The following is a 27,949-nucleotide window of genomic DNA, read 5'->3' on the forward strand; positions in this document are numbered from 1 at the left end:
TTAATCTATCAGTCAGCCAATCAAGGAGAGAAGTCAGGAAGACAAGAAGTAATAAACAATGAAGGACACAGAGGAGCAATTAATAAAACAGAAATGTACTCATGCTTCCATTATTACTAATTTTTCTCTCCCACCTCTCTCTCTCTATTTCTCTTTCTATTTCTTTCTGTCTCTGTCTCTCTGTCTTTCTGTCTCTCTGTCTCACACACACACACACACACACTGAATTACCAAACATTGCCTCAGATCCTAAAAAAACACCAGGAAACAGAGGAAATGAGTGTGAAGGAAGCAGATATTTGGTCCTTTAAGTGCAGATATCACATTATTGGCCTTGAACTCCCATTACCAGACAGTATAAAATATATCCTGGATTGTAATTTTTGTGTTGATGCAGTTTCTGGCTCTCTGACTATTCTCACAGTGTAGATCACAGAACACTCTGAGTCTGCTCTCAGGTCCTTAATTATTGCTGGGAAACCCCTTTAAGCATCCATGTTAACACACATTGTTGTGTGTGTATGTGTAAATATATTTTAGAATGGGCTCATTTTGTTTAGAGCCAACAATTATTTTACTCACTCATGACAGCTTTATATCATACTGTATTATATTATTAATCTCCCTTTCAACAGCATAATTAAATTATACTTTATTATAAAGTTTATCTCAATTCTTTAAATCTTTACCCACCATCTTCTCCTCCTGGTTTGTGACTCCCTGGTTGCATAATTGCATAGATACTCCATCAGAATAGGTTTTATTGCCTAATTAGTCTAATAGAACCACATTTAGGAATTGAGCTATTTGACTAATATTTATCAAGCACTTATAATGTTCCGAGTTCTGTTCTAGAATCTTAGAATATACCAGTGTACAAAATAAATGGAGTCCTTGCTCTCAGAATGCTCATACTCTAGTGAGTGGAAACAGACTCTAAGTACACAAACAAGCAACTATCTGTCACAGTGATAAGAGCTAAGAAGAAAAATAAAGCAGGTTAAAGAGATGAGAGAGATGGGTGTTGTACTGTAATAGATTATACAGGAAAGGCTTCTTTGAAGTGACAAAATAATGAAATCAGAACAGAGAGTGGACAGAGTGGGATAGCAAACCTTGCTATTCTATGCAGAAAAAGTGTTACAGTTTGGGGACTAGAAAGTACAAATGCCTTGAGGCAGAAATGTGCTTAAGATGTTTAAAGAACTTCCAAAAGGCAGTGGGCTGGAGGAGAATGAGAGTGAGGGAAATGACAGAGACAAATTCAGAAAATGGTGAAAATCCTGGTCTCATGGGCCTTGGTGATCACATGGTAAGTGTTCTAAAATTTTTATCCTGAGTGAGATAGGATGCCTTTGAATGCCTTTTTTTCTAAAAAACAAATATGTTTTTATTGATTATTTTTTTAGAGTGAGAGAGGGAGGAGGGAGAGAGAGAAATATCGATTAGCTGCCTCCCACACACCTCGGGCAAGTGCCATGACAGGGAATCGAACCAGCCACCTCTGTGATGACAACACCCAACCAATTGAGCCACCCCAGCCGGGCCCTTTGAGTGCTTTTGAACATAGAAATGAGGTCATCTGATTAGATTTTACAAAGATCCTCCTGAGTACTTTCTGTGCATATGCTGCAAAGGTGCCAGTCAGAAGCCAAGGGGAGCGGCAAAAGCCCAGGGGGAAGTTGGAAAGGGTTCCTGACAAGGGTGGATTAAAGGCTTCTGGGAGCTGCACCCTCACCTTCTGTTCTGTTTTTCCTCTTCAGGAGATTACAGCCGCCTTGCCCCCTTGGTCAACTCCTAGGAGCACCTTACCCAGCGTGGCACATATATTTAAACTTTGGTATTTAAATAAAAATGAAAACAAATAAGCTGCATCTTTGGGTCCTTTAATAGAAAATAGAACTTCAGTTACAATGGTGGGTGAATGGAAACGACCTGGAGGGAGCGAGCTGGATTTTCTAGCTCATGATTCATCGGACCTGCGTTTACCGAGAGGAGAGAACCAGCGTGGACTTGCCCTCGGCAACAGGAGAAGACAGGAGCTGTACAGTGGTCATCTCGTCTGTACACTCATCAAACCCACGGCGTAGTGTGGTTCAGAGTTTGCTAATTTAGTACTTAACCAACATCATAGGCTCGGATAATCTTTTTTCTCAGCAAATTATTATTTTAGCAAATTATTCCCATGGATCTTTCTTTCTACTCTCAGTTAATTCACTTGAGAAGTCGGAAAAATAGCAAACCAATAATAAAAGAGAAAAATGCAAATAATAAATATTTAAAAATATCAATGAGATATCGAGACAAAAAAAATTGAACAGGTCAGAAAAAGTAAAAGCTAGTCTTTTAAAAATACTAATAGAAGACATTCAGTAAGATTATTAAAAATTTGAATTAACACAAAGACATTATGGGATATCAAAAAACCATAAACACAAGTGAACATAAATGCAGAAAAGTCATGATACGGTCATATGTAATATAGATGAAATTCTAGAAAAAGCAAATCAACAAAATCCATGAAGAAATAAAAAGCCAAATGTATCAAAAAATATTAAATACATTAATTTTTTGTTATATCTACCTGCAAAAAGTTAACAGACACAACTGTTTGTAAAGACATGTCTTTCAAAACCCCTAAGAAAGTGCTGAGCTCAACTATATAAATACTTCCAGATAATAAAAAGAGAAGTAACCTCTTTAAATTCTTTTGTAGGGTTAGTAAAAAACTGATGCAAAACTAATGGCTTTGAGGTAAAGTTAGAAAAACGTAGGTTGATTTCTCAGGAACATTGACATAAACACTCTAAATAAGGTGTCAGCAAATCAAATCCAGCCACATATTTTATAATAATAATATTTTTAGCCAGCTACTATTAACTCTGGGAATATAGTTATAGTTTAATAACAGAAATATTTATGGTAGCATTTTTCAAGAGATTAAAGAAAAAAGTGTGATATTTTAAAGATATTTAGAAAGGCATTTAATAATATTCATAATTCATTAGTGATTTAAAATGAAACCTTAGAAAAAGAGGAAGAAAAGCAATTTCTTAATTTAACAGCATGGGCCTAATAAAAGCTTAACAGTAAAATAGGAATAGAGAAAAAACAATATGAGAATATAGAGGGTGTCCCATAAAAATGTATGCACATTTTAACAGCTGATAGCTCAAATTTGAAAATGAAATATATTTTAATAAACACTGCCTTTATAATTATTCAAAGTGTGTGTATACATTTTTGGGGACACACTATAAATATCCTTGTGCAGAAATATTACAGTATTATGTTTAAAAAGTCAAAAATAATTCCATTAAATTTTGCACTAGACTTCCAAAAAATAAAACCAAAAGTAAAAAATATTTGGAAAACAAAATTTCATTAATTGAAATCTTTTATTTTTTTAAAATCATTTAAAAATTTTTAATTACAGTTGGTATACAATATTATATTAGCTTCAGGTGTACACTCCAGTGATTAGACATTATTTAAATTACCAAGGGATCATCCCGATAAATATCATACCCATCTAAGGTAGGAATCTACTGAGAAATTATGAGAATAATTAATTGAATTATCAGAGTTACATTTTATGAGGATCACTCTGGCTATAGGGTTAAGATGACAATGACAGTGATAGGGCCAAGGTCAAAGCAGAGGAGCACAGGCTATTGCAAAAATTCAAATATGATGGTAGTCCAGATCTGGATGATAGAAGAGAGGGTAGTGAGCAGCCTTCACTATTTGAAAGGATAGCCAGCAAAACTGAAGGAAGTTCTGAGAAAGAATAGAGAACTGTGTTCTACTCTGAATAACAGGAAGTGCGAAATTGGCTTTAATACCTCAAAGAATAAAATAGGACACACTCTCAAAGGTGGTGAGTTTGGAGGGATTGAAGCATCAAAATTAGATGTCTACCAGACATTCAAAAGATACACCCAGTTGACATTGGTTATATGAGAATGGCATTCAGGGAACAGGCATAAGCTGGAGGCTAAAGTTTTGAGTGTCTTCACGTATATAAACAGTATTGAAAACTAAGATACTGGAGACGCTGCTAAACAGGTGAGGGGGGAAAAAGCAAAAACCAAAGATGTGAATAGCAGCCAATGAAGTAACAGGACAATCAAGATAAAGATGTGATTTGGAAAGCAAATGAATGAAGGTTTTCAGGAAGACATGCAAACACCACTGTGAAATAATTCTAATAAGTCAAAAAAATAACAGCACTTAACATTTAATTTTGGCAACATTGAAGTCACCAGTTACATTAACGAGAGTTGTTTTGATAGAGGGGTAGAGACAAAAGAGTTCAAGAAAGAATGCAAAAGCATTTGGGGAAAGTAAGGGTAAAGAATGCTTTTGAGGAGTTGTGTGGAAATGGGATCAAGAGCGTTATTTTTAACATCTTGCTGACCTGTTATTTTAAGCCGGAACTCAACCATGTGGCTGGCTACTTTTCCTCTTTTAAAACTCTACATTGCTTTCAGACCTTAAAATTACTTAAATTAATGTAAGTGCGGAAACAAGTTATCTCGTAACCGGTCAGCAACGTTGGGACACAGAAACACGAGCATACTCGTGACCAGTCAACAAGGTGTTTTAATAAGGGGGGATTATAGTGTTTTTTAGGGTTATCATAATGACAGGATTAGTGGGAAAAATAATGATGTAGGAGAGCAATGAGACTATTGTTGAACAATGTCCTTGACTAAGTGAGATTGAGTGAATAGAAGAAAAAATTGATGGTTTAGCCTTAGATAAAACTGCAGGAGTAAAGCTCAAGTATATGAGACCAGGTAATAGTGAGTTGGTAGGCATTGTTTGAATTTAATGTCAGAAAATATAGGGATAAAACAGGTAGGTTATTGAGAGTTCTGAAGATCACCACCAGAAAAACAAAACAAAAAAATTTTAGATAAATGATATATAGAATGTGTTATTGAAAATGGAAAGACTTGTATGGAGAATGAAGTTTTCATTATATATGATTCAGGGCTATTGGATAAGCTGCCTTATATATCTACTAATTTCACCAAACATTTAAAAATGATAAGCTAGCAACACTTTTAATACTGTACAATCATCCAATATTGATATAGTTCTTAAAGGGTTGACTTTTTATAAATATATGTCATCTATTGTCAAATTAAAAAAAAAACCAAAGTATTGATAATATGGAAAAAAGTTATAGGTAAATATATATTTTTCAGTTATCTATTGCTAAGTAATAAACTAGTCAAAGACTTAGTAACTTAAAGCAATGAGCTTTTTTATTGTTCACAAGTCAACCAGTCGAATGGGTGGTTGTTTTTATTTCTGGAATTACCCATGTGCCTGAGATCACCTGCATGTAGGGTAGGCATCTCTACTGACATTGCTGGGATCTCTCATATATTTGAAAATCATCTGGCTTGAAGCTGGTCCAGGATAACTTTGACTGAGACAACTGGGCTCTCTTCCCTGTAATGTCTCTTACCCTTTAGCTATCTGCCCAGGCTTATTTGCATGGAGGCCCAGGTGTCCAAGACGGAGGGGTTCATAATGCCTCCAAAGACCTAGGCTCAGATTGCACAGTGTCCCTCTACTGCACCATGTTGGCCAAAACCAAGTCATAATGCCAGTCCATAGTCAGGGCAAAGAGCATAGATTCAAGAAGACCAATCATTGGGGCCATCTAAAATCAGTATTGTATAAAGTACTTTTTAAGAGGATAGGACAAAATTCACAAATATGCAAAGTAAACATATAATTGTGATAACTTTGTAGTGTGAAATTAAGGAAGCTGGATGATCTTACTCCATTTTATAAATTTTTATATGGTTTAATTTTAATGGCAAGCGACTATTTTTGTAAAATTAAGTAGAAGAGTCCTTTGTGCATTCAACAAATAAAAAATAGACACATGAATACATGAATAAACAATACCCAGAACTGACAGCTAAAGAGATCAGGAAAAGTTTCATTGAGTAGGGGAAAATGGACTATCTTGTTTCATCAAATACTATAAATTAGGCACTATTCTAGGTATGTTTATATGTAATTGTTTAATAAATCTTAACTGATTTTTTTTTTTAATTTATCTTTATTGTTGAAAGTATTACAGGTGTCCCATTCCCCCCGCCCCCAATCGATTCCCTCCACCTTGCTCCCACCCGCTCCCCAGGCCTTCACCCCATTATTGACTGGGTTATGCTTATATGCGAATAACTTCTTTGGTTAATATCTTCCCATCCTCCACCCCCCTTCTTTCTTCCCTCTGAAATATCATGGTCCTCTATTGCATGCACCAGTGTCTCTGGATCTATTTAGTTTGTCAGATTCTTTTGTTCATTACCTTCTTCTTAAAGAAGACCCTTCAACATTTTCTGTAGTGCTGGTCTGGTGGTGATGAACTCTTAGCTTTTCCTTGTCTGAGAAGCTCTTTATCTGACCTTCAATTCTAAATGATAGCTTTGCTGGGTAGAGCGATCTTGGTTGTAGTTCCACGTTTTCCATCACTTTGAATATTTCTTGCCACTCTCTTCTGGCCTGCAAAGTTTCTGTTGAGAAATCAGCTGACAGTTATATGGGTGCTCCCTTGTAGGTAACTAATTGCTTTTCTCCTGCTGCTTTTAAGATTCTCTTTTTGTCTTTAACCTTTCGCATTTTAATTATGATGTGTCTTGCTGTGGGCCTCTTTGGGTTCCTCTTGTTTGGGACCCTTTGTGCTTCCTGGGCTTGTAAGTCTATTTCTTTTCCCAGGTAGGGGAAGTTTTCTGTAATTATTTTTTCAAATAGGTTTTCAATTTCTTGCTCTCTTTCCTCTCCTTCTGGTACCCAAATAATACGAATGTTGGGCCTCTTGAAGTTGTCCCAGAGGATTTCTCGGTTCTTTTTTCTTTTTGCTCGTCTGGTTGGGTGTTTTTTATTGCCTCGTGCTCCAAATTGCTGATTTGATTCTCAGTGTCCTCTACTCTACTGTTGATTACCTGTAAACTATTCTTCATTTCAGTTCATGTAGCCTTCATTTCAAACTGGGACTTTATTATGTCATTGATTTTCTCAGTTATTTTTGTAAAACTCTTACTAATATGGTTGAGCATCCTTATAAACAAAATTCTGAACTCTGTATCTGTTAGCTTGCTTGGATCTATTTCATTTAGTTTCTCTTCTAGAGATTTCTTCTGTTCTTTCTTTTGTGACATGTTTCTTTGCCTCTGCATTTTGGCTGCTTTGTGGTGTTTGTTTCTATGTATTAGGTAGAGCTGCTCTGTCTCCTGGAATTTGTAGAGTGGCTTTGTGTAGTAGGTGTCCTGTAGGGTCCAGTGGCTCTGCCTCCCCAGTCACCTGAGCTGGGCCTTCTAGGTGCTCCCCTGTGTGGGCTATGTGCACTGCTCTGTTTTAGTTGAGCCTTGGTTGCTGTTGGTGTCATTAGGAGGAATTGACTCCCAGGCCAATCAGCTGTGAGGAGCAGCTGCAACTACAGCCAAAGAGCTGCTGTGCTAGAGAAACCCCTATGGAGCAGGATTTACTTTAGTGAAGCTTTGGTGTTCACCAAGTGCGCCCCTTAAGTGTGATACTCATGGATGTGGTAGGGTTGTAATCCACTGTGGTCGAGTCTGACCACCAGGTGCACTGTCTCTGGGGCCTTGCCCAGGGCCACCCAGCATGAGCTACACAGCAAACCGTAGTTGGCTGCTACTTGTGCTGGGCTTGGAGGTGTCCAGGAGAGGCCAAGCTATGAGCCAATGCAGGCTGCCACTAGTGCCAGGCCTGGGGCTGCTTATCAAGTCATATGGGGCCCACTGCTGCTTGTTTGAGAGATTTTAGGAAAGTCCTAAGCATGAGCCTCGAGAGGCCACTAGCATAGAAAAGCCCCTGGAAATGGCCTGGATGAGCTGCAGGTGGGGAGGGGCGGGGCCTCCGGGAATCACGGGGCGGGAGTCAGGTGCTGGCGACTCAAACATGGCGCCTGCCTGCCGGCTGTGTGTGGGGAGGACTCGCCAAAGGAGCCATGGCCTCCGCCAGCCCTTCTGCCCGGGAGGAAGCCGCCCTCCGCCTCTCGCCCGGATCTCAGGCAGGTTAGTTCCTCCCCGAGTGTCCCGGGTCCTTTCCGGCTGCTGCCCGGCGCTGGGCTCAGAGGGAGCGTCCAAGTGAGTCCGTGCCGGGCCCTTTAGAGGAGCTGCTGGGGCTCCCGCAGCTTCCATGACCCTCAGGGACATTCCAGGCTGGTTTCACAGTCCGGAGTTGTGGGGACGTCTCTTCCCGGCCCTGGAGCCCTGGGCTGGGGGTGTGATGTGGGGCTGGGACCCCTCACTCCTCTGAGAAACCTCTGCTGCCGAAATTCCCTCCTGGGTTTACCCGCTGCACCAGGTATGGGCCCGAGGCCGAGTCTCCATGATCCAGCCCCAATCTGCCTGCTTCCCCACCCCTCCTACCAGTCGCAGTGCCTCTTCAATTCCCTGGTTGTGGGGCTTCTGTTCAGCCAGATTTCAGGAGGCTCTGAGTGACAGTGGCTCTGTGTTTTAGTTGTAATTTTGATGTGGTTCCGGGATGCGGCAGGCGCAGCTGTGACCTACATGGCCCTCTTGTTTCCTCCTCTTAACTGAATTTCTTAAACCACACATCTAACCTTTTATTTTCAGATTGAGTGCTGGACTTTTCTCACCAATGCTTCAAGTCTCCATTGTTCTTATTTTGCAGATACCACTTAATTTGAATACAGTATAACAATTCTAAAGTTATCTTTACTTATTACTATTATTTAAACTGAAAAATAATCCTGTGCACATTTCACTAAAATGGAACTTACCTTTTTCAATGTACAAAATAAAGTTGATTTTTGGTTTCTTAAAAAAAAAGAAAACAAAGAGAAGAAAAGAGATTATACATTGGATTTTTAAAACAGTGATACTCCCATCAAGTTGGGCAGTTACCAGCCAGTTTCTTGCTCCCCTCAAGCCTTCCACATTAACACTTCACTTTCAGGGCTGAGCAGACATCAGCCACATGGGCCCTCCCTCCTATTTGGTGGCTAAGGGGTGGCACAAGGACAAGTAAGGGTCAATTTGATTTATTAACTGTGTTAAAAATAGACTAGAAAACAAAACAGAAACATGTGCGTGTGTGTGTATCACATTCTGGTGACTTTGTTATATCAAACAAAAAAGACAGGTTTTGCTCTGTTTTCCAAAGGAAAGAAGTTACGAATCGTAGGAGTCAAATCAAATTCTCTCCTGGAAAGAGAAGCAGCAGTTTTCCATTTAGGCAATAAAAACCCATGTGTTAGCTGAAACAGGAAAGGAGATTGCTTTCACTTTAAGACTTTTCCTGCCCGGGGAGCCAGAGCAGCGATGGCTGGTGAGTGGCTCCAGTTTTTCGACTATTTATGGCTGTGTTTTGGGGGACTTATAGCTCAAGAGGTTGAGGTTGGGGAGAGGAGCAGAGCCACGAGAGGGGCACTCACCAGACAAAACTATTTTACCCTGGGATGTGGGCGATGGGAGCTCGGGTCACACAAGTGACACAGCTAACACACAAAGTGCTTCGGTTCATGTGTTACAGCTTCTGGGAAACAAGGGGAAAACGTACAAAATCTGGACCTGTATTCTTGAACCTTCCCTGTGCTTTTAGGCTTTTCTTTGGGCTCACACTGACGTGGGATTCTCACCCATTTTATGAGCATTCTCTGGCTTGGGCAAGGCCCTGCCGAGGAGGAGTAACTTTATCTGCTGCGTGCTTCTCCCTGCCTGACCTTTCTATTGCAGCCGCGAGCGAACCAGCTGTGGTTCGGGCTCTCAGCCTCTGCAGACAGAGCGGCCTTCTGCTCTGCCCATGGAAACAAAATGCATTCTTCTACAGGTGCAATATGTTCATGTTTCCCTACCATACCTACTGAATACCAGGCGTTTGTAAGCTAAGCACTGATAAATGTACAGGAAGTGAAAAGATGGTGGGTGATAAATGTACAGGAAGTGAAAAGATGGTGGGTGATACAAAAACTGACCCGAGTCGGCTGTCATCGACCTCCTTAGTGAAGTTGCTTCATGCCTCTGAACCTCAGTTTCCCCATCTATATAAAGGAACGCGCTTGAACAAGATAGGTGTTATTTTAAGTGTGGTCTGTGGCATCACCTCAGGAATGGTTAGGAATGAAAATTCACAGAAATGAAATAAATTGCAATGAAAACTTGATAGATCCATTCTGATCTATCAAATCAGATATTTTTTAAAGAGAGAGAAAAAGAGAGATTTGTTGTTCCACTTATCTATGCATTCATTGGTTGATTCCTGTATGTGCTCTGACTGGGGATGGAACCAGCAACCTTGGCTTATGGGAATGACGCTCTAACCAGCTGACCTACCCGGCCAGGGCCTAACAAATCAGAATTTTTGCAAATCGGCCCATGCAGGCAGCTCTCATTTATCAAGCTTGTCAGATTCTTTGGCCTAGAACCTACGGAAGGTCCTGTTTACATCTAAAATACAATCATTCTTACAGACAAGAGACAGAAAAAAGATCCCATTTACTAGGTGAAGGTGATTACCAAGAACATGATTGATGGCATCTTTGATGATTTGGTGGGAAAGAATGTTGGAAATAAGGACGAGTTACTAAGATTAGGAGCAAGATTTGACCTGGCTGTGAACAGGACCGAAAGCCTCCTTGAGGCCCTCACTGAGAAAATGCAAATGGCAGGTGAAATACTTGTGGAATATCTCTTCAACCCCAAGAAACTGCCGAGTTTAAGTGAGTATTTCCGACCAAAGGGCCAGTAACTTGTTTATCTACTCTCTTTATGCCGTTTTTGTGTTCTTATTTCTGTTCACATGTGGAGAATGAACTATCCACATCTCTAGCACTCCCTTTGTCTGACTTTCTTATTTTGTACTTTAAAATGCCCTGGTCTACTCCTTTCCTATTCCAACACCCCCAATCACTTTGCACGGATACTTTTTTTTTTTTAGCAATTGTCATCTTCGATCATTCCATAACATTTATTTGTTCATTATATATCTCCCTGCTAAAATGTAAGCTCCATGAGGCATGTATCTCTGTCTGCTCTGTTCAAGAATGTATCCCAGACTCACAGAAATGGCACCTGATAGGTGCTGAGTAAATATTTGTTAAATGAATCAGTGGTGCTGGAGTCGAATTAAATTTAATGAGAGTTTTTAGCTAATCTGTGCAACTCTGGCGGTACACCATGGATGTTAGAGTCATTCCCAGATATAGAATATTTAGTAGGGAAAACCCACCATCTTCTGCTTAGTGATGGCTTGTCCGAAAAGACAAATCTCTAGGAACCTATGTTTGTCATTGTTTAAGGAGGACGTAGGGAATTTGAGGGTAAAAGAAAAATGTATCTTTCTCTCTAGAGCAGGGCTGGGGAAACTTTTTTCTGCCAAGCGCCATTTGGATATTTATAACAGCATCCTCAGGCCATACAAAATTATCACTTAAAAATTAGCTATGAAGAAAGCTCCTAGATTTATTGAATCTTGAGCCCCATCTGCAGTTGCCTTGGCGGGGCCAGACCAAAGGATTTTGTGGGCTGGGTGTTCCCCATCCCTGCTCTGGAGCATGGGTTGGCCACATTTTTTCTTTGGAAGGACAGATAGTATTTTAAACTTTTTGAACCATGTGATCTCTGCCAGAGAACCACTCAAATCTACTGTTATAGCATGAAATCAGCAAGATATAAGAAGTATAGAATGAGTGTGGATGTGTCCCAATAAAACTTTATTTACAAAAACAGGTGTTGGGATGAGTTGGGCCTGCAGGCCATAGTTTGCTGACCCCTACTCTAGAGTAAAACATTCATGGGTATGTTCTAAATCCTCAGAACATCCCTTGGCGATTGTTTTGCTGTTGCTGAAAGAAGAATTTTTATAGAGATGTATTCTTCCTCCAGAGAATGAAAAACGCTTTTGCAGAAAAGCCTTGATTAAAGAATTTAACTCTTCCCTGTGTTATATAAACAAGAAGATAGCGAGCTCTTCCTCATTTCATAGAAACTTGGCCTCCCCCTCTGCTTGGCAGGATGGCGCTGCCTCTAAAATAAAGCCAGAGCTTAGAGAGTGAGCCAGGTCTCCAGGCTTCCTACGGTAGCCCCATGCAGAACACAGTCATCTCCTTGTCAGTGCAAGGGAAAGAGCCTGAAGTGTGTAGGTTCCAGAAACTTACTTCTGCTAATAAATGTTCTTTTCTTTCAGAACATCACCCAGAAAATGAGGATGATGAATCTGACAGCAGTGAATCTTCCTCCTCGACAGGTAACTGCCTCCAAATCTCACATCACAGGTGAAAGCTTCTGATGTTGTCAGAATATATTCTGGTAAAGACTTAGAAAACCTGTGTTCTCAGTCAACTGTCATCTTTGGAAATAACCTTCAGAGTAGAGCACTGATGCTTAACTATTTGTTCATTCCGCCTCAGAATCTGAAAGTGAAAGTGAAAGCGAAAGTGAAGAAAATGAAGATGAGGAAAATGCCCAATCCGCCAAATCCGCCAAATCCGCCAAGTCCGCCAAGTCCGCCAAACCCGCCAAACCCGCCAAACCCGCCAAGTCCGCCAAACCCGCCAAGTCCGCCAAACCCGCCAAGTCCGCCAAGTCCGCCAAACCCGCCAAGTCCGCCAAGTCCGCCAAGGCCGCCAAACCCGCCAAGTCCGCCAAGTCCGCCAAGTCCGCCAAGTCCGCCAAACCCGCCAAACCCGCCAAGTCCGCCAAGTCCGCCAAACCCGCCAAGTCCGCCAAGTCCGCCAAGTCCGCCAAGTCCGCCAAGTCCGCCCAAGTCCGCCAAGTCCGCCAAGTCCGCCAAGTCCGCCAAGTCCGCCAAATCCGCCAAGTCCGCCAAGGCCGCCAAGGCCGCCAAGGCCGCCAAGTCCGCCAAGTCCGCCAAATCCGCCAAGTCCGCCAAGTCCGCCAAATCCGCCAAGTCCGCCAAGTCCGCCAAGTCCGCCAAGTCCGCCAAACCCGCTAAACCCGCCAAGTCCGCCAAATCCGCCAAGGCCGCCAAGTCCGCCAAGTCCGCCAAGTCCGCCAAGTCCGCCAAGTCCGCCAAGTCCGCCAAACCCGCCAAACCCGCCAAGTCCGCCAAACCCGCCAAACCCGCCAAACCCGCCAAGTCCGCCAAGTCCGCCAAGTCCGCCAAACCCGCCAAACCCGCCAAACCCGCCAAACCCGCCAAACCCGCCACACCCGCCAAACCCGCCAAGTCCGCCAAGTCCGCCAAGTCCGCCAAGGCCGCCAAACCCGCCAAGTCCGCCAAGTCCGCCAAGTCCGCCAAACCCGCCAAACCCGCCAAACCCGCCAAACCCGCCAAACCCGCCAAGTCCACCAAGTCCGCCAAGGCCGCCAAGGCCGCCAAGGCCGCCAAACCCGCTAAACCCGCCAAGTCCGCCAAGTCCGCCAAACCCGCCAAACCCGCCAAACCCGCCAAGTCCGCCAAACCCGCCAAACCCGCCAAACCCGCCAAGTCCGCCAAACCCGCCAAGTCCGCCAAGTCCGCCAAGTCCGCCAAGTCCGCCAAACCCGCCAAACCCGCCAAACCCGCCAAACCCGCCAAGTCCGCCAAGTCCGCCAAACCCGCCAAACCCGCCAAATCCGCCAAATCCGCCAAACCCGCCAAACCCGCCAAACCCGCCAAGTCCGCCAAGTCCGCCAAGGCCGCCAAACCCGCCAAACCCGCCAAAACCGCCAAGTCCGCCAAACCCGCTAAACCCGCCAAGTCCGCCAAGTCCGCCAAGTCCGCCAAGTCCGCCAAACCCGCCAAGTCCGCCAAACCCGCCAAACCCGCCAAACCCGCCAAACCCGCCAAACCCGCCAAGTCCGCCAAATCCGCCAAGTCCGCCAAGTCCGCCAAGTCCGCCAAACCCGCCAAACCCGCCAAGTCCGCCAAGTCCGCCAAACCCGCCAAACCCGCCAAACCCGCCAAGTCCGCCAAGTCCGCCAAGTCCGCCAAACCCGCCAAACCCGCCAAACCCGCCAAGTCCGCCAAGGCCGCCAAGGCCGCCAAGTCCGCCAAGGCCGCCAAGGCCGCCAAGGCCGCCAAGGCCGCCAAGGCCGCCAAGTCCGCCAAGTCCGCCAAACCCGCTAAACCCGCCAAGTCCGCCAAGTCCGCCAAACCCGCCAAACCCGCCAAACCCGCCACACCCGCCAAGTCCGCCAAGTCCGCCAAGTCCGCCAAGTCCGCCAAGGCCGCCAAACCCGCTAAACCCGCCAAGTCCGCCAAGTCCGCCAAACCCGCCAAACCCGCCAAACCCGCCAAGTCCGCCAAGTCCGCCAAACCCGCCAAGTCCGCCAAACCCGCCAAACCCGCCAAACCCGCCAAACCCGCCAAACCCGCCAAGTCCGCCAAGTCCGCCAAGTCCGCCAAACCCGCCAAACCCGCCAAACCCGCCAAGTCCGCCAAGTCCGCCAAGTCCGCCAAACCCGCCAAATCCGCCAAATCCGCCAAAACCGCCAAGTCCGCCAAACCCGCCAAGTCCGCCAAACCCGCCAAACCCGCCAAACCCGCCAAGTCCGCCAAGTCCGCCAAGTCCGCCAAACCCGCTAAACCCGCCAAGTCCGCCAAACCCGCCAAGTCCACCAAACCCGCCAAACCCGCCAAACCCGCCAAGTCCGCCAAGTCCGCCAAGTCCGCCAAGTCCGCCAAACCCGCCAAATCCGCCAAATCCGCCAAAACCGCCAAACCCGCCAAACCCGCCAAACCCGCCAAACCCGCCAAGTCCGCCAAGTCCGCCAAAACCGCCAAATCCGCCAAAACCGCCAAGTCCGCCAAACCCGCCAAACCCGCCAAACCCGCCAAGTCCGCCAAGTCCGCCAAGTCCGCCAAACCCGCCAAACCCGCCAAGTCCGCCAAACCCGCCAAGTCCGCCAAACCCGCCAAACCCGCCAAACCCGCCAAGTCCGCCAAGTCCGCCAAGTCCGCCAAGTCCGCCAAACCCGCCAAATCCGCCAAATCCGCCAAAACCGCCAAACCCGCCAAACCCGCCAAACCCGCCAAACCCGCCAAACCCGCCAAGTCCGCCAAGTCCGCCAAACCCGCCAAACCCGCCAAGTCCGCCAAGTCCGCCAAGTCCGCCAAACCCGCTAAACCCGCCAAGTCCGCCAAGTCTGCCAAACCCGCCAAACCCGCCAAGTCCGCCAAACCCGCCAAGTCCGCCAAGACCGCCAAACCCGCCAAACCCGCCAAACCCGCCAAACCCGCCAAGTCCGCCAAGTCCGCCAAGTCCGCCAAACCCGCCAAACCCGCCACACCCGCCACACCCGCCAAGTCCGCCAAGTCCGCCAAGTCCGCCAAACCCGCCAAACCCGCCAAACCCGCCAAACCCGCCAAACCCGCCAAGTCCGCCAAATCCGCCAAGGCCGCCAAGTCCGCCAAGTCCGCCAAGTCCGCCAAGTCCGCCAAACCCGCCAAACCCGCCAAAACCGCCAAGTCCGCCAAGTCCGCCAAACCCGCCAAACCCGCCAAACCCGCCAAACCCGCCAAACCCGCCAAGTCCGCCAAATCCGCCAAGTCCGCCAAGTCCGCCAAACCCGCCAAGTCCGCCAAGTCCGCCAAGTCCGCCAAACCCGCCAAGTCCGCCAAGTCCGCCAAGTCCGCCAAGTCCGCCAAGCCCGCCAAACCCGCCAAGTCCGCCAAACCCGCCAAACCCGCCAAACCCGCCAAACCCGCCAAACCCGCCAAGTCCGCCAAGTCCGCCAAACCCGCCAAACCCGCCAAACCCGCCAAACCCGCCAAGTCCGCCAAGTCCGCCAAACCCGCCAAGTCCGCCAAGTCCGCCAAGTCCGCCAAGTCCGCCAAACCCGCCAAACCCGCCAAACCCGCCAAACCCGCCAAGTCCGCCAAGTCCGCCAAACCCGCCAAACCCGCCAAACCCGCCAAACCCGCCAAACCCGCCAAACCCGCCAAACCCGCCAAGTCCACCAAGTCCGCCAAGTCCGCCAAGGCCCCCAAGGCCGCCAAACCCGCTAAACCCGCCAAGTCCGCCAAGTCCGCCAAACCCGCCAAACCCGCCAAACCCGCCAAGTCCGCCAAACCCGCCAAACCCGCCAAACCCGCCAAGTCCGCCAAACCCGCCAAGTCCGCCAAGTCCGCCAAGTCCGCCAAGTCCGCCAAACCCGCCAAACCCGCCAAACCCGCCAAACCCGCCAAGTCCGCCAAGTCCGCCAAACCCGCCAAACCCGCCAATTCCGCCAAATCCGCCAAACCCGCCAAACCCGCCAAACCCGCCAAGTCCGCCAAGTCCGCCAAGTCCGCCAAACCCGCCAAGTCCGCCAAACCCGCTAAACCCGCCAAGTCCGCCAAGTCCGCCAAGTCCGCCAAACCCGCCAAGTCCGCCAAGTCCGCCAAACCCGCCAAACCCGCCAAACCCGCCAAACCCGCCAAGTCCGCCAAATCCGCCAAGTCCGCCAAGTCCGCCAAGTCCGCCAAACCCGCCAAACCCGCCAAGTCCGCCAAGTCCGCCAAACCCGCCAAACCCGCCACACCCGCCAAGTCCGCCAAGTCCGCCAAGTCCGCCAAGTCCGCCAAGTCCGCCAAGTCCGCCAAGTCCGCCAAACCCGCCAAACCCGCCAAACCCGCCAAGTCCGCCAAGTCCGCCAAGTCCGCCAAACCCGCCAAACCCGCCAAGTCCGCCAAACCCGCCAAACCCGCCAAACCCGCCAAACCCGCCAAGTCCGCCAAGTCCGCCAAGTCCGCCAAGTCCGCCAAACCCGCCAAACCCGCCAAACCCGCCAAGTCCGCCAAGTCCGCCAAGTCCGCCAAACCCGCCAAACCCGCCAAACCCGCCAAACCCGCCAAACCCGCCAAGTCCGCCAAACCCGCCAAACCCGCCAAGTCCGCCAAGTCCGCCAAACCCGCCAAACCCGCCACACCCGCCAAGTCCGCCAAGTCCGCCAAGTCCGCCAAGTCCGCCAAGGCCGCCAAACCCGCTAAACCCGCCAAGTCCGCCAAGTCCGCCAAACCCGCCAAGTCCGCCAAACCCGCCAAACCCGCCAAACCCGCCAAGTCCGCCAAACCCGCCAAACCCGCCAAACCCGCCAAACCCGCCAAACCCGCCAAGTCCGCCAAGTCCGCCAAGTCCGCCAAACCCGCCAAATCCGCCAAACCCGCCAAACCCGCCACACCCGCCACACCCGCCAAGTCCGCCAAGTCCGCCAAGTCCGCCAAGTCCGCCAAGGCCGCCAAACCCGCTAAACCCGCCAAGTCCGCCAAGTCCGCCAAACCCGCCAAGTCCGCCAAGTCCGCCAAACCCGCCAAACCCGCCAAACCCGCCAAGTCCGCCAAGTCCGCCAAACCCGCCAAACCCGCCAAACCCGCCAAACCCGCCACACCCGCCAAGTCCGCCAAGTCCGCCAAGTCCGCCAAGTCCGCCAAGGCCGCCAAACCCGCTAAACCCGCCAAGTCCGCCAAGTCCGCCAAACCCGCCAAGTCCGCCAAGTCCGCCAAACCCGCCAAACCCGCCAAACCCGCCAAACCCGCCAAGTCCGCCAAGTCCGCCAAGTCCGCCAAACCCGCCAAACCCGCCAAATCCGCCAAAACCGCCAAGTCCGCCAAACCCGCTAAACCCGCCAAGTCCGCCAAGTCCGCCAAGTCCGCCAAGTCCGCCAAACCCGCCAAGTCCGCCAAACCCGCCAAACCCGCCAAACCCGCCAAACCCGCCAAATCCGCCAAATCCGCCCAGGCGTTGGCTCTCCCTCCAGCAGGTAACTGCCATCAAAGTCCAGTGGCTCCTGGGAGCCCTCATATATCACTTGGGGTAAGGCAGCTATACAGGGGCCCTATATTACAGTGAAAAGACCACTGAATTTAGGCTTGGGAAATCGCATATTTCTCCCTTCGTCCCTAAACAAGTGCCTCAAAAGTAAGATTAACACATGCATCCCTGCTCTTTCAATCTAAGAATCTGGAAATGAAGTGAAGATGAAACTGAGAAGCAGGCTAGATTTTCCTAGACATCAAACAGTTCTACTCTGACACGTAATATGGGCACATAATGACACTATTTGAGCTAGGACATATAAGAAAGGCCCGGTGGTGTAGTGGAAAGAGAAATGGAGTAAAACTAAAAAAATCTGTATGTGAAGTCCAACTGCCACCGACTAACCATGTTCTCTGGAATATATTTCTCAACTTTTCTGAGGTTCATATTTTTAAGTGGGGTTAGTAACATCTTTAAAGGGACTCATAAAACATCTAAGATAGCCCTGCTGGGCGTGGCTCAGCGGTTGAGCATCGACCTAGGATCCAGGCGATCGGGGTTCGATTCCCGGTTAGGGCACATGCCCGGGTTGTGGGCTCGATCTCCAGTTGGGGGCGTGCAAGAGGCAGCTGATCAATGACTCTCTCATCATTGATGTTTCTCTCTCAGTCCCTCTCCCTTCCTCTCTCTGAAATGAATAAAGATTGAAAAAGAAAAATCTAAGATATAAGCAACTACCAACTTCACAAAACAAAATAAGGATGTGGTTAAGAAAGGTATGTTAAAAACCCACAGTATGAATCACACATACTATGTGGTCACCAAAGAACCTGATGAAATATTGGGCCCCATCAAATAATGATAGTGTTAAAAAGGAGCAGTGACAGTGTTGTCTTCTGAGCACCAGATCCTCAGAAGTTCTGGACAAAGGAATAAAAACGTTGCCATCTTTATTCACTGTTATATCTATTCTTATATTATATATAGGCATATATTCATTGAAAACCTACTGTATGCTATTCTTATTACTGGGTTTATAGCAATCAGCCATATAAAGATCCTGCTTACATGGAATTTGCAGTGTAGTGAGGACAGATATATAATAGACATGCAAGAACTAAATAGTGCAGTTTCAGGGAACATACAAGAGAAAAGAGGATTAGTCCCTAGAAAGAGATGTTGAGGGGGTGGGAGGTACATAAGCCAGAGTGCATAGTTATGAGAACCCTTTTGAGTTATATTTCAGTACATACCTGAACAATAGTTGTGCCAAACTCTAAAGCAAAAGCATTCCAGGGAAAGGCAAAACAAGACAAGGGCTCTGAGTCTGGAATTAGCTTGTCATAGGAAAGGCCAGTCTGGCTGGAGAGTAGGAAATTAGGGGAAGACTGTGGCAGGAGGAGTGGCTAAAGAGTCAGACTGTTGCTGCCATGCCATTTTTGGCTTTTTAGAGTGTGGAAAAGGATTTTGTTTACAATAGAAAACCTTTAAGAGGTTTTTAGGCAGAGGAGGGATAAACAAGCATAGGCTCAGAAACTCTAGTTGAAAGTTGTTTGCATGTTTAGGTTAAGGGATAAAAGCTTTTAGGTTAGAGCTGCAGTAACAGAGATGATGGCAGGGAATTAAATTTGGGATCTATTTTGGAGGTAGAGTCAACAGAAACTATGGATTAATTGGGTGTGGACTAATAAATGAAAGAATCAAGGGTGATTCTAGGTTTTTTGGCTTGGCAACTAAGTGCCAATTACTGAGATAGAGAAAACTTGGGATTCAGAGCAAACACAGGAGAAACAGATTTGTAGGAATGGACAAATATCTGGAGTCTTAGTGTATGTTTAGTTTGAAACATGTGCTACATTCAAAGATATTGAATAAACAGCAGGATTTCACAGAGGACTCAGGGCTGGGAATAAATTTTGGGATTCATCACCATGTAGATAGAATTTTAGATGATGGGACTGAAAGAGGCCACCTGGATAGAAATATTGATAGAGAATAGCAGAGGTTCCAACATAGAATAATCCAACATTTGGATATGCGGCAGAAGAGGAAGAGCCACCACTAGGGACAGATTTAGAAAGAATGCTGGAAAACGCAACATCCCAGGGGCCTAGAAAATAATTTTCAAAAAACAAGGTGTGTTCAACCATGTTAAATGATAGGATAGCAAAATATGGTCATTGGTAAACTTGGTAACAAGTACTTCACGTAAGTGGTGAGGATAATTTATATTGCATCCAGGAGAAAAAATGAGTTGAAAAAATAAAAAATAATGAACGTAGATGAAGACTTTAAGGAACTGAGCTGAGAAGTGGAGCAGAGAAATGGGACAGTAATAGCTGGAGGGGCAACGGGGTCAAGGGGAGGTGTCTTTAACGGATAACTTGATATGAAGGCATGCTGATGTGCCAATGGGGACAATTCAGTTGGAAGGGTGAGAGAAACTGTTGATGTGGAAGACACAGCTGAATACATGCCTGAGTCCAGTCCCGTGGGTGAGAGGGACTGGAACTCAGAGCATAAGTAGAGCTATCACATCTCACAGGAAGAAGAACTTGTCTTTCTTTGTAGTAAGAGGAAAAATAGAGTAGGCGAGTAGAGATGTAGGAAAAACTGATAGATTTGTTGGTTAAAAGATGAAATAATTTTAATGCAGAAAATATTAGAAGGAGCAGAGGCTTGCTGTTCTAAGGAGAAACAAGGAACCAGGAGATATTTTGGTAGCTGTTTCCAAGTTGAAGGTAACTACTGTATTCATTAACAAGCAGTTATAAACATTACCAGACATCATTAATGTGTGCCAGATTATCTTGCTAGATACTGGAAATACAAAGATTAAAGACACCTTCCCTGTCCTAATTAAGCTTACAATTAAGATAAAATACAATGATTGTTTATATGGGGCAATTATATAAAATAATGGGGAGAGATATTAAAGTCATAGAAAAATTCATGGGCTTTCACAGGGAAAGGAATTAGACCTTTGTTTGTTTGTTTGTTTGTTTTTGGTGGCTCATACTTTAGTATTCCGAAATGGGTTAGAATGTTTTAAGTTCCCTGTTAGTGAAGATATTTTAGAGAGAGGTAATAATAAAGTAGGGGCATTCTAAGTGCCATTCAAATATCTGAATAATGACTTCACTAGGCTAACCAAACATTAGGCTTCTTTCTAAATCTTAGATACTGTGTTTACATGAATTTAATGTGTTGGGTTGAAAGATTAGTTAATGCCGTGACCACTAACAAAAACAGAAATATAAGGTGGGGTCACTAAGAGACAGAAAGAAAAAGGGGGAATATTCAAGTTTTTGTTTTAGTAATTTTAAATATAAAATATGTTCATGATATTAAGCTTTTTGGTGGAATGGCAGTATCCAAAAAATGAGAGCCCACGCAAAAGAACTGTGTGATTGCAAAACAGTGGATGCTATTGCTTACTGAGGTTTTTGTTTGGTTTTGTTTGTTTGGTTTTGTTTTGTTTCTCTTTTAGCTCCTCAAGAAACCCAGACTTCCAAACACATTCATGAGTTGAAGCTTTGTCCTTCTGATCATTTCCATAGACTAAGGACCACAAAGGCAGATGAGGTATTTTGCCTGGGAATAGAGAGAAACACGATTTGTCCACTCAAGCAAGATACTGGGGACACACTGGGGATTTTCATTCTTGTTATAAATGCCTTAAGATCGAGCCAAAAGGCGTAGGATGTTACCTGATCATTTTATTTATTAAGTTATCCTTACATTAGATTTCCTGTTTCTTCCATCCCATCCTGGAACACACTCTAAACTCCTATACACTGCCTAATCAATGCCAAGGTCCTTCTCCATGTTTTCTGTCTGTGGGCCTGTCTCTTTCCTCATGAGGACATAGTTCCATCCCTAAGCTCTCCGGCCATCCACTCTATAATTCTAACGGTCTGTTCTGCATGGACTTTGGAGGCAAAAGGGAGGAGGCCTGGGGCCACTCACTCTGTATCTGTTTATTGCAGATATATCCAGTGATGGAGAAAGAGGGCCGAACACGCCTGGCCCTCATCATCCACAACAAAGAATTTGATTACCTTTCTAACCGGCATGGTTCTGAAGTTGACCTTCTGGGGATGCAAGACCTGCTAGAAAGCCTTGGATACACAGTGGTTGTAAAAGTGAATCTTACAGCCTCGGTAATGACTCAGGAGAGTAGGACAAGCTTCCTACCATCCTGAACACTGAATTTCTTCCTTAGCACCTACATGAACAAAATAAATGTTATACGAATTATATTTGCTCCAGAATAGGATCCCCCGGATTTCTGCCTCTCCAGTGCACAGTCTCATCTCAAAGGTTTAGAGCACCTCTATGTAGTAGTATCTCACTAAAAATGTTGGCTCTTTCTAAAGGTCTCAATCTGAGAGGCATCTATTACTTGATAGTGTGGGTGAGATGAATGACCTGGGCCCTAAAATTGCCTGATACCTTCAGAATGAGCTCATGAGATTTTTATAACTTCAAAATCATGTGTCTAAATGTAAAACCAGGTATGTAGTAAAAATAACAAAAATGTTTACACACACACGCGCACAAAATTATGATTCTGGCTTCGCGTAAGATACCCTGGGTGACTTTCAACAAACCATTTAAAACTAACTTTCTACTGTTCCATGATGAAGAAATTTAAGTGCTTATAATTTTTGTCAATAGAAAGCTCTCCCTCTTTCTCTCCGAATGAAAACTTATAGGAGCTCCAACATATAAAGCAGATGAAAGCTAAGCCTTCCTATGGGGACTAGTATTTCATCTCCTGGCATCTTCCTAAAGTCCAAATCACCTGATTCCTTGGTGCCTGAACCTTTTTGTTAACTCTGTCTGCAATCTGAGTACCAATTATATGTGGAGAGTTTCTTCATAGCAATTCTGGAGTCTCTTTCAGGAAATGGAAGCAGAGCTATGGGAGTTTGCTGCCCGCCAAGAGCACCAATCCTCGGACAGTACAATCTTGGTATTTATGTCACACGGCATCCTGGAAGGAATCTGTGGGACAAAGCACAGGGAAGGAGAGCCAGATATACTTCCAGATGATACCATCTTCCAAATTTTCAACAACCGTAACTGCCAGAGTCTAAGAGACAAACCCAAGGTCATCATCATGCAGGCCTGCAGAGGCAGTGAGTCTGAGTTGGGGAGCCCAGGGGGTGGCCTTACACTTTTTCCTATTAGCCTGATGTAGCCTTCATTTTCCTAGAGATGGGTGAGAAAAAACATTTTATTTTTTTTTATTTTTTATTTTTTTAAATATATCTTTATTAATTTCAGAGAGAGGAAAGGAGAGGGAGAGAGATGGAAACATCAATGATGAGAGAGTCATTGATTGAGCCGGCAACCCGGGCATGTGCCCTGACTGGGAATTGAACCCCGATCGCCTGGATCCTAGGTCGACGCTCAACCGCTGAGCCACTCCCAGCCGCCGGGCAGAAAAAACATTTCAGTACTACTCTTAGGCCCAGTCCAGAAATTGTGTTAAGTCTGTACTATTCCTAAAGAAATGATAAGTAGCCTAGAAGAATTAGGAATGCCCAGTCATTTGCAACTAGATGGTCAACAAGTTGATTCTAAACTTACATGGGCTTTGTATGGTTCACGGTCAGTGAGGTAGTTTTCCTAGTAGTAAGATACTTTCATTTTTAATAAATGCTATATTAAAATGTACTGAAGTAAAGGTAGAATGGTGGAGAAAGATTTTGTGTTGGTGTCTGTGTATGTGTTTGACTATAGCTTCCATATGACACGGATGTCTCTCTCAGGAGGTGCTGGGAGTGTTTGGGTGCCAGAAATGGGAGAAGCCTGTGCATGTAGATATGACCGGAATTTTCAGTACTACGGCTGGAGTGATGCTGTTACAAAGACCCACGTGGAGAAGGACTTCATTGCATTCAAGTCTTCAACTCCACGTAAGTGACTTTAGAGAGAACAGTTTCTCAATCTGTTAGTGCCTAGATTACAGGCTAGGCTATGATCATATTTATCACTAATATAAGAACATTTCCTCTCTGATGATATTTTAGATAGAAGTGACATTTAAAATTCTAAAATTTTCAAAACTAGAAAGTTATAGTCTTGATTTGGGGGGAAACTTTCAAGCTAAATAGGAGTTCAGTGAGGATCCAGACTTAAAATACTTACAATAGTCTATATATAAGAGGTTTTTTTCCATTTTTAAAAAATATGCCTATGGCACAGAAATGTATCATCTTCTCTTGGTTTGGTCCACCTGATCATTGACTAGCAATTAAATGAGCCAGCCAGGAAAACTGTAATAATTGTTCCACATATCCTAGAACCTCTTGGCCTGTTATTTGAATCTGGTCTTAGGAAATCTGATAACATTCAGGTGCCTACCTTCAGGATAATTCAGCCAATGACTGAAAATCTTTCTTTGGTAAGAAAGTCATAGTAGGAGAGTAGAAGGTAGAACAAAAGATATTCTTGATATAACAGTCATTCACAGCATTGTTTTAGCAACCATTTAGATAACAAGGGCAATTTTTAGACCCCAGTTTACACAAGTTACAGTTTTAAGTGCTCCAGTGTGTTAATTGCAAACTTTAACGTGCATAGAAATTACTTGGGAATCTCATTAAAATGCAGATTTCTGATTCAGAAGATCTGCTTTTCAGAAAATCTTCATGGTGATGCCAGTGCTGTTGGTCTGTGACCAAAAGTGAGTAACAAGGAACTAGAGGATCCTCAGTTTCGCTTGGGGAAATACAAAAAAAGGCCATGCAGGCCAACTGTTCATCTGGAATAGTTCTACTTTATTTTATTTTATATATTGGAGAATATATATTTAAAAGAAGAACTCTACACCTTTTGCTTTCAAAGGTAGTTAAAAAGTTAAATATAGTTTGACACATACTCTAAGAGATTGTTTAATTTAGTTGAGAAAATAAAGTCTAATATGTAAAATTCTTGCATTCATTTTTTTTATACACATAACTATGGGCTAGGGCTGGGTTGGGTGCAGGACATATGATACAAATTTCAGCAGACATGGTTACTGGACCTTACAGAGTGTATGGTCAGATCAGAGAGGCAGAAATTATTTAGGGAGGGGAAATCTACACATAACATTACAGAAATAAATGATTGCCAACTATGATCAGTGCTTTAAAGAAAAATCTGTGCTCACATTTGAAAGATGAAGAAGTTAACCACGTCAAGGGTAAGAGAGGAGCATACCAGAGAGAGAAAGCTGTGTACACAGAGACTTGAGAAAGAAATGACTTGGAAAACAGGCCATTGAAGCTGGTGCATGGAGGGAGGGGAGAGTTACCAAGAGGGAGAGGAAAGTTGGGGAGGTATGCAGGAGCCATGCAATTTGAGGCCTCATATGTCAGGAAAGAATTTGGCCTTTTATACTAATATACTTTATTACTATTACTTTATACCAATAGTAATAGAAAATTTTGGTGAAATTTAAGCAAGGAAATGATAATATTGTTGTTTTTAAATGATCACTTTGGGGGTTCTGTGGGGAATGGATTACAGTCTGGTGTGAGCTGAATCTAGGGAGACAGGTTAAAATGCTATTGCAGTATTACAAGCCACAGGTGATAATGACAGTTTTGGAATAAGGTAAATTGTTGGCTCCAAGAAGTAATTAGTAGATGGAAATTAATATGACCTGGTGGTCAGTGGATTTAGCAGGTAAAGAAGAGGGATGCTAGAGGTGACTCAGGTTTGCAAGTAGATGACTGTGGTACATTCATGAAAATGGGAATCCTGAAAGAAAGTCTGAGATGCCTTTGGCATATTTCGAGATGAAATTAAGAGTAAAGAGTTACATAGATGCATTTTTCAGAGGAGAGATCTGTGTTGGAATTTTGGAAGATGCTTGCTTAAGGATGACATTTAATGTTCTAAAAATAGATAAAATGATCTAGAAACAGAGAACAGAGTGATATGGGATCCTGTATCTAAGGCTTGAAAAATTCTAGAGTTCAAGATCAGAGATAGAAGTTTTAGTCATCAAATTAGACTCAGAAGTTATGGTCAGAGAATTACAAAGAAAACTAGGAGTAGGTGTTGTCAGAGTTACCAGGAAAGAATGTGTTGGAGTTACCAATAGTTTCTGATGTGAATGAGAGATCAGGTAAAGGTGAGGCCCAATGAGTTACCATTCGATTTAATGACTTGGCGGACATGGGTGACCTTGCAGAAAGTCATTTGGTAAATATAGTGTGGGAAAGAGAAGCTAGACAGGAGTGAACAGGCTGGGAGAAAATAAAGATGGTGAGTAGAGACATATTTGAGAGCTCAAACTTTTAAAAGGAAGAAGAAATAGGAAGGTAGCTGCAGATAAACTGACCATTAGAATATTTACTTTTTATGACAGTAGATTTGACCACATTGAATGGTAAAGAGAAGTAGTAACTCAAAAGATATTCACATGACAAATCTATAAGTGTAAAAAAAAGTATACTAGAAAACAGTATGGATGAAGGGAAACGCCAGAATCAAAGAATGTCAAGAGCTGGATTCTTTTATTATTATGTGTTAAGTGCTGAGAGGACTTATGCTCTCTCCTACTACTTGCAATCCTAAGGGCCAAACTTTGGCCCTCTACTGAGGAACTCAAGGGGATTTATGATTGAGGGTCCATGATGGTTTTCTTTGGGCTGCTATGAAAACCTGTGGTTTCAGCTCTATCCAACTTTGGCCTCCCTCTCTCCTCCAAAGCTTCAAAATTAAACTTTGTCCAACAGCTATGGCTCTAGGAGTCTTCCACACTTAAACAAAGGCTGTATCCCCCAATATTTTTATACTTTTTTATTTGCAGATAATATTTCTTGGAGAAAGGACAAAAGTGGCTCTCTCTTCATTGACCAAATTATCTACCATTTCAAAGAATATTCTTGGTGTCATCATCTGGAGGAGATTTTTCGAAAGGTAGGGATCTTCTTTTCCTTTTATTCCATGCCCCAGAAAACTTCCGAGAACCATTTGAAAAATGTTTACAGGAATCCTGAAGCCTTAAGTCCTCTTGATGCTCCTTCCCGTACTCCAAGTTTATTTAAACTTGAAGTTTTTTGAAGTACTACAAAGTACTTCATAGTACTCATACCAGTCTGAGTTTTTCTGATTCTGATAGCCTTGCTCACTCAGGGAATGCTTTTGAGGGGACTAGTGTCCTTGTATATGTACTATATCCAAAGAAAAGCTAAAAATTTATTCTATTTATACCAACCTGCAACAGCTTAATACATAATATACATTTTCTGACCCCCTAAATGAGAAGTTCAGATTTCCTTTTGGAAAATCTCTAAAGGCGTTCTTTGCTACTTTAGATTCAACGTTCATTCGACACATCGCTTGAAGAGCTCCAGATGCCCACTACTGAAAGAGTATCCTTGACACGATATTTCTACCTCTTCCCTGGGAATTAAAACTCATATGAAGCATCTCAGGTAAATGTATCCAAGAAGTAGATTTGGGTGCTTCCTGCTCAGTATCTATACATAAAGTGTAGATGGAATGGAGAACAGTGATAGAGTGCAAAGGCTCACCTTATCTGCCCTTTTTAATATCCCTTGGGGAAGCCCTGGTTTTATTTGCATCTGAGCATAGTATAATGGTGGCATAAGAAATGATTAAGTCCAGAGAGAAAATTCTTCAGTCCTTATTTCTCTTAAAAACCTACTTGGTGAGTAGACCATATTTAGTTCTGATGCATGCACAAAACAAAATAATTGGACACATTATGTACAGTTGGAGTTTGGCTTCCTTCCCCAGTCTGATTTGCTGAGTCACATCCCTACTCTGTTTGAGATGAGGCCTGCTAGTACCACGGTGTCAAATGCTTACTGATGAATCTACACTAGGCAGGGAGGCCCTAGTACAGATCTTCTTTGGGCACGATAGATACATAGCCCTTTTGTGAAGATATATCTCACAGTAAAGATTAGTTCTATTTATATCTTACTTCTAGTTACTAATAGCAGTGTTCTCTTTCTACTTCTTCCAGGGCAAATGGAGGCTTTATGGTCTTTATGAATCTGCTACTTTAAAAGGTCATTTTTTGATTATGAATATTTTTGTACCGGATTTCCAACTGACCACCCTTTGCAAATACCAGGCCAAAAATCACTGTCTTACTATTGTTAAGTTAATAAAATTCCTTTAAAAGTATGCTTGTGTTCCCATTTTATCATAAAGGTAAGTCATGCTCATTGTAAAACAATTTTTAAAAAAAATATATCTTTATTGATTTCAGAGAGA

The 27,949-nt window shown here is 44.4% G+C and overlaps 1 protein-coding gene across 1 annotated transcript; it reads left to right on the forward strand.

Moving 5' to 3' along the window:
* Positions 1-1,913: 1,913 nt before the first annotated feature.
* LOC107532383 (caspase-12-like) lies at positions 1,914-27,848 on the forward strand. The gene is given in 12 exon segments (XM_016206713.2): positions 1,914-2,060; positions 10,486-10,735; positions 12,202-12,261; positions 12,425-12,522; positions 17,630-17,699; positions 21,186-21,280; positions 21,685-21,858; positions 22,605-22,839; positions 23,476-23,622; positions 26,511-26,620; positions 27,019-27,138; positions 27,696-27,848. Coding segments are annotated over 11 exon segments (1,485 nt in total). The 3' UTR covers positions 27,118-27,138; positions 27,696-27,848.
* The last annotated feature ends 101 nt before the right edge of the window (positions 27,849-27,949 follow it).

This window comes from Miniopterus natalensis, chromosome 11 (assembly GCF_054644295.1).
Source record: "Miniopterus natalensis isolate mMinNat1 chromosome 11, mMinNat1.hap1, whole genome shotgun sequence".
NCBI lineage: Eukaryota > Metazoa > Chordata > Mammalia > Chiroptera > Miniopteridae > Miniopterus > Miniopterus natalensis.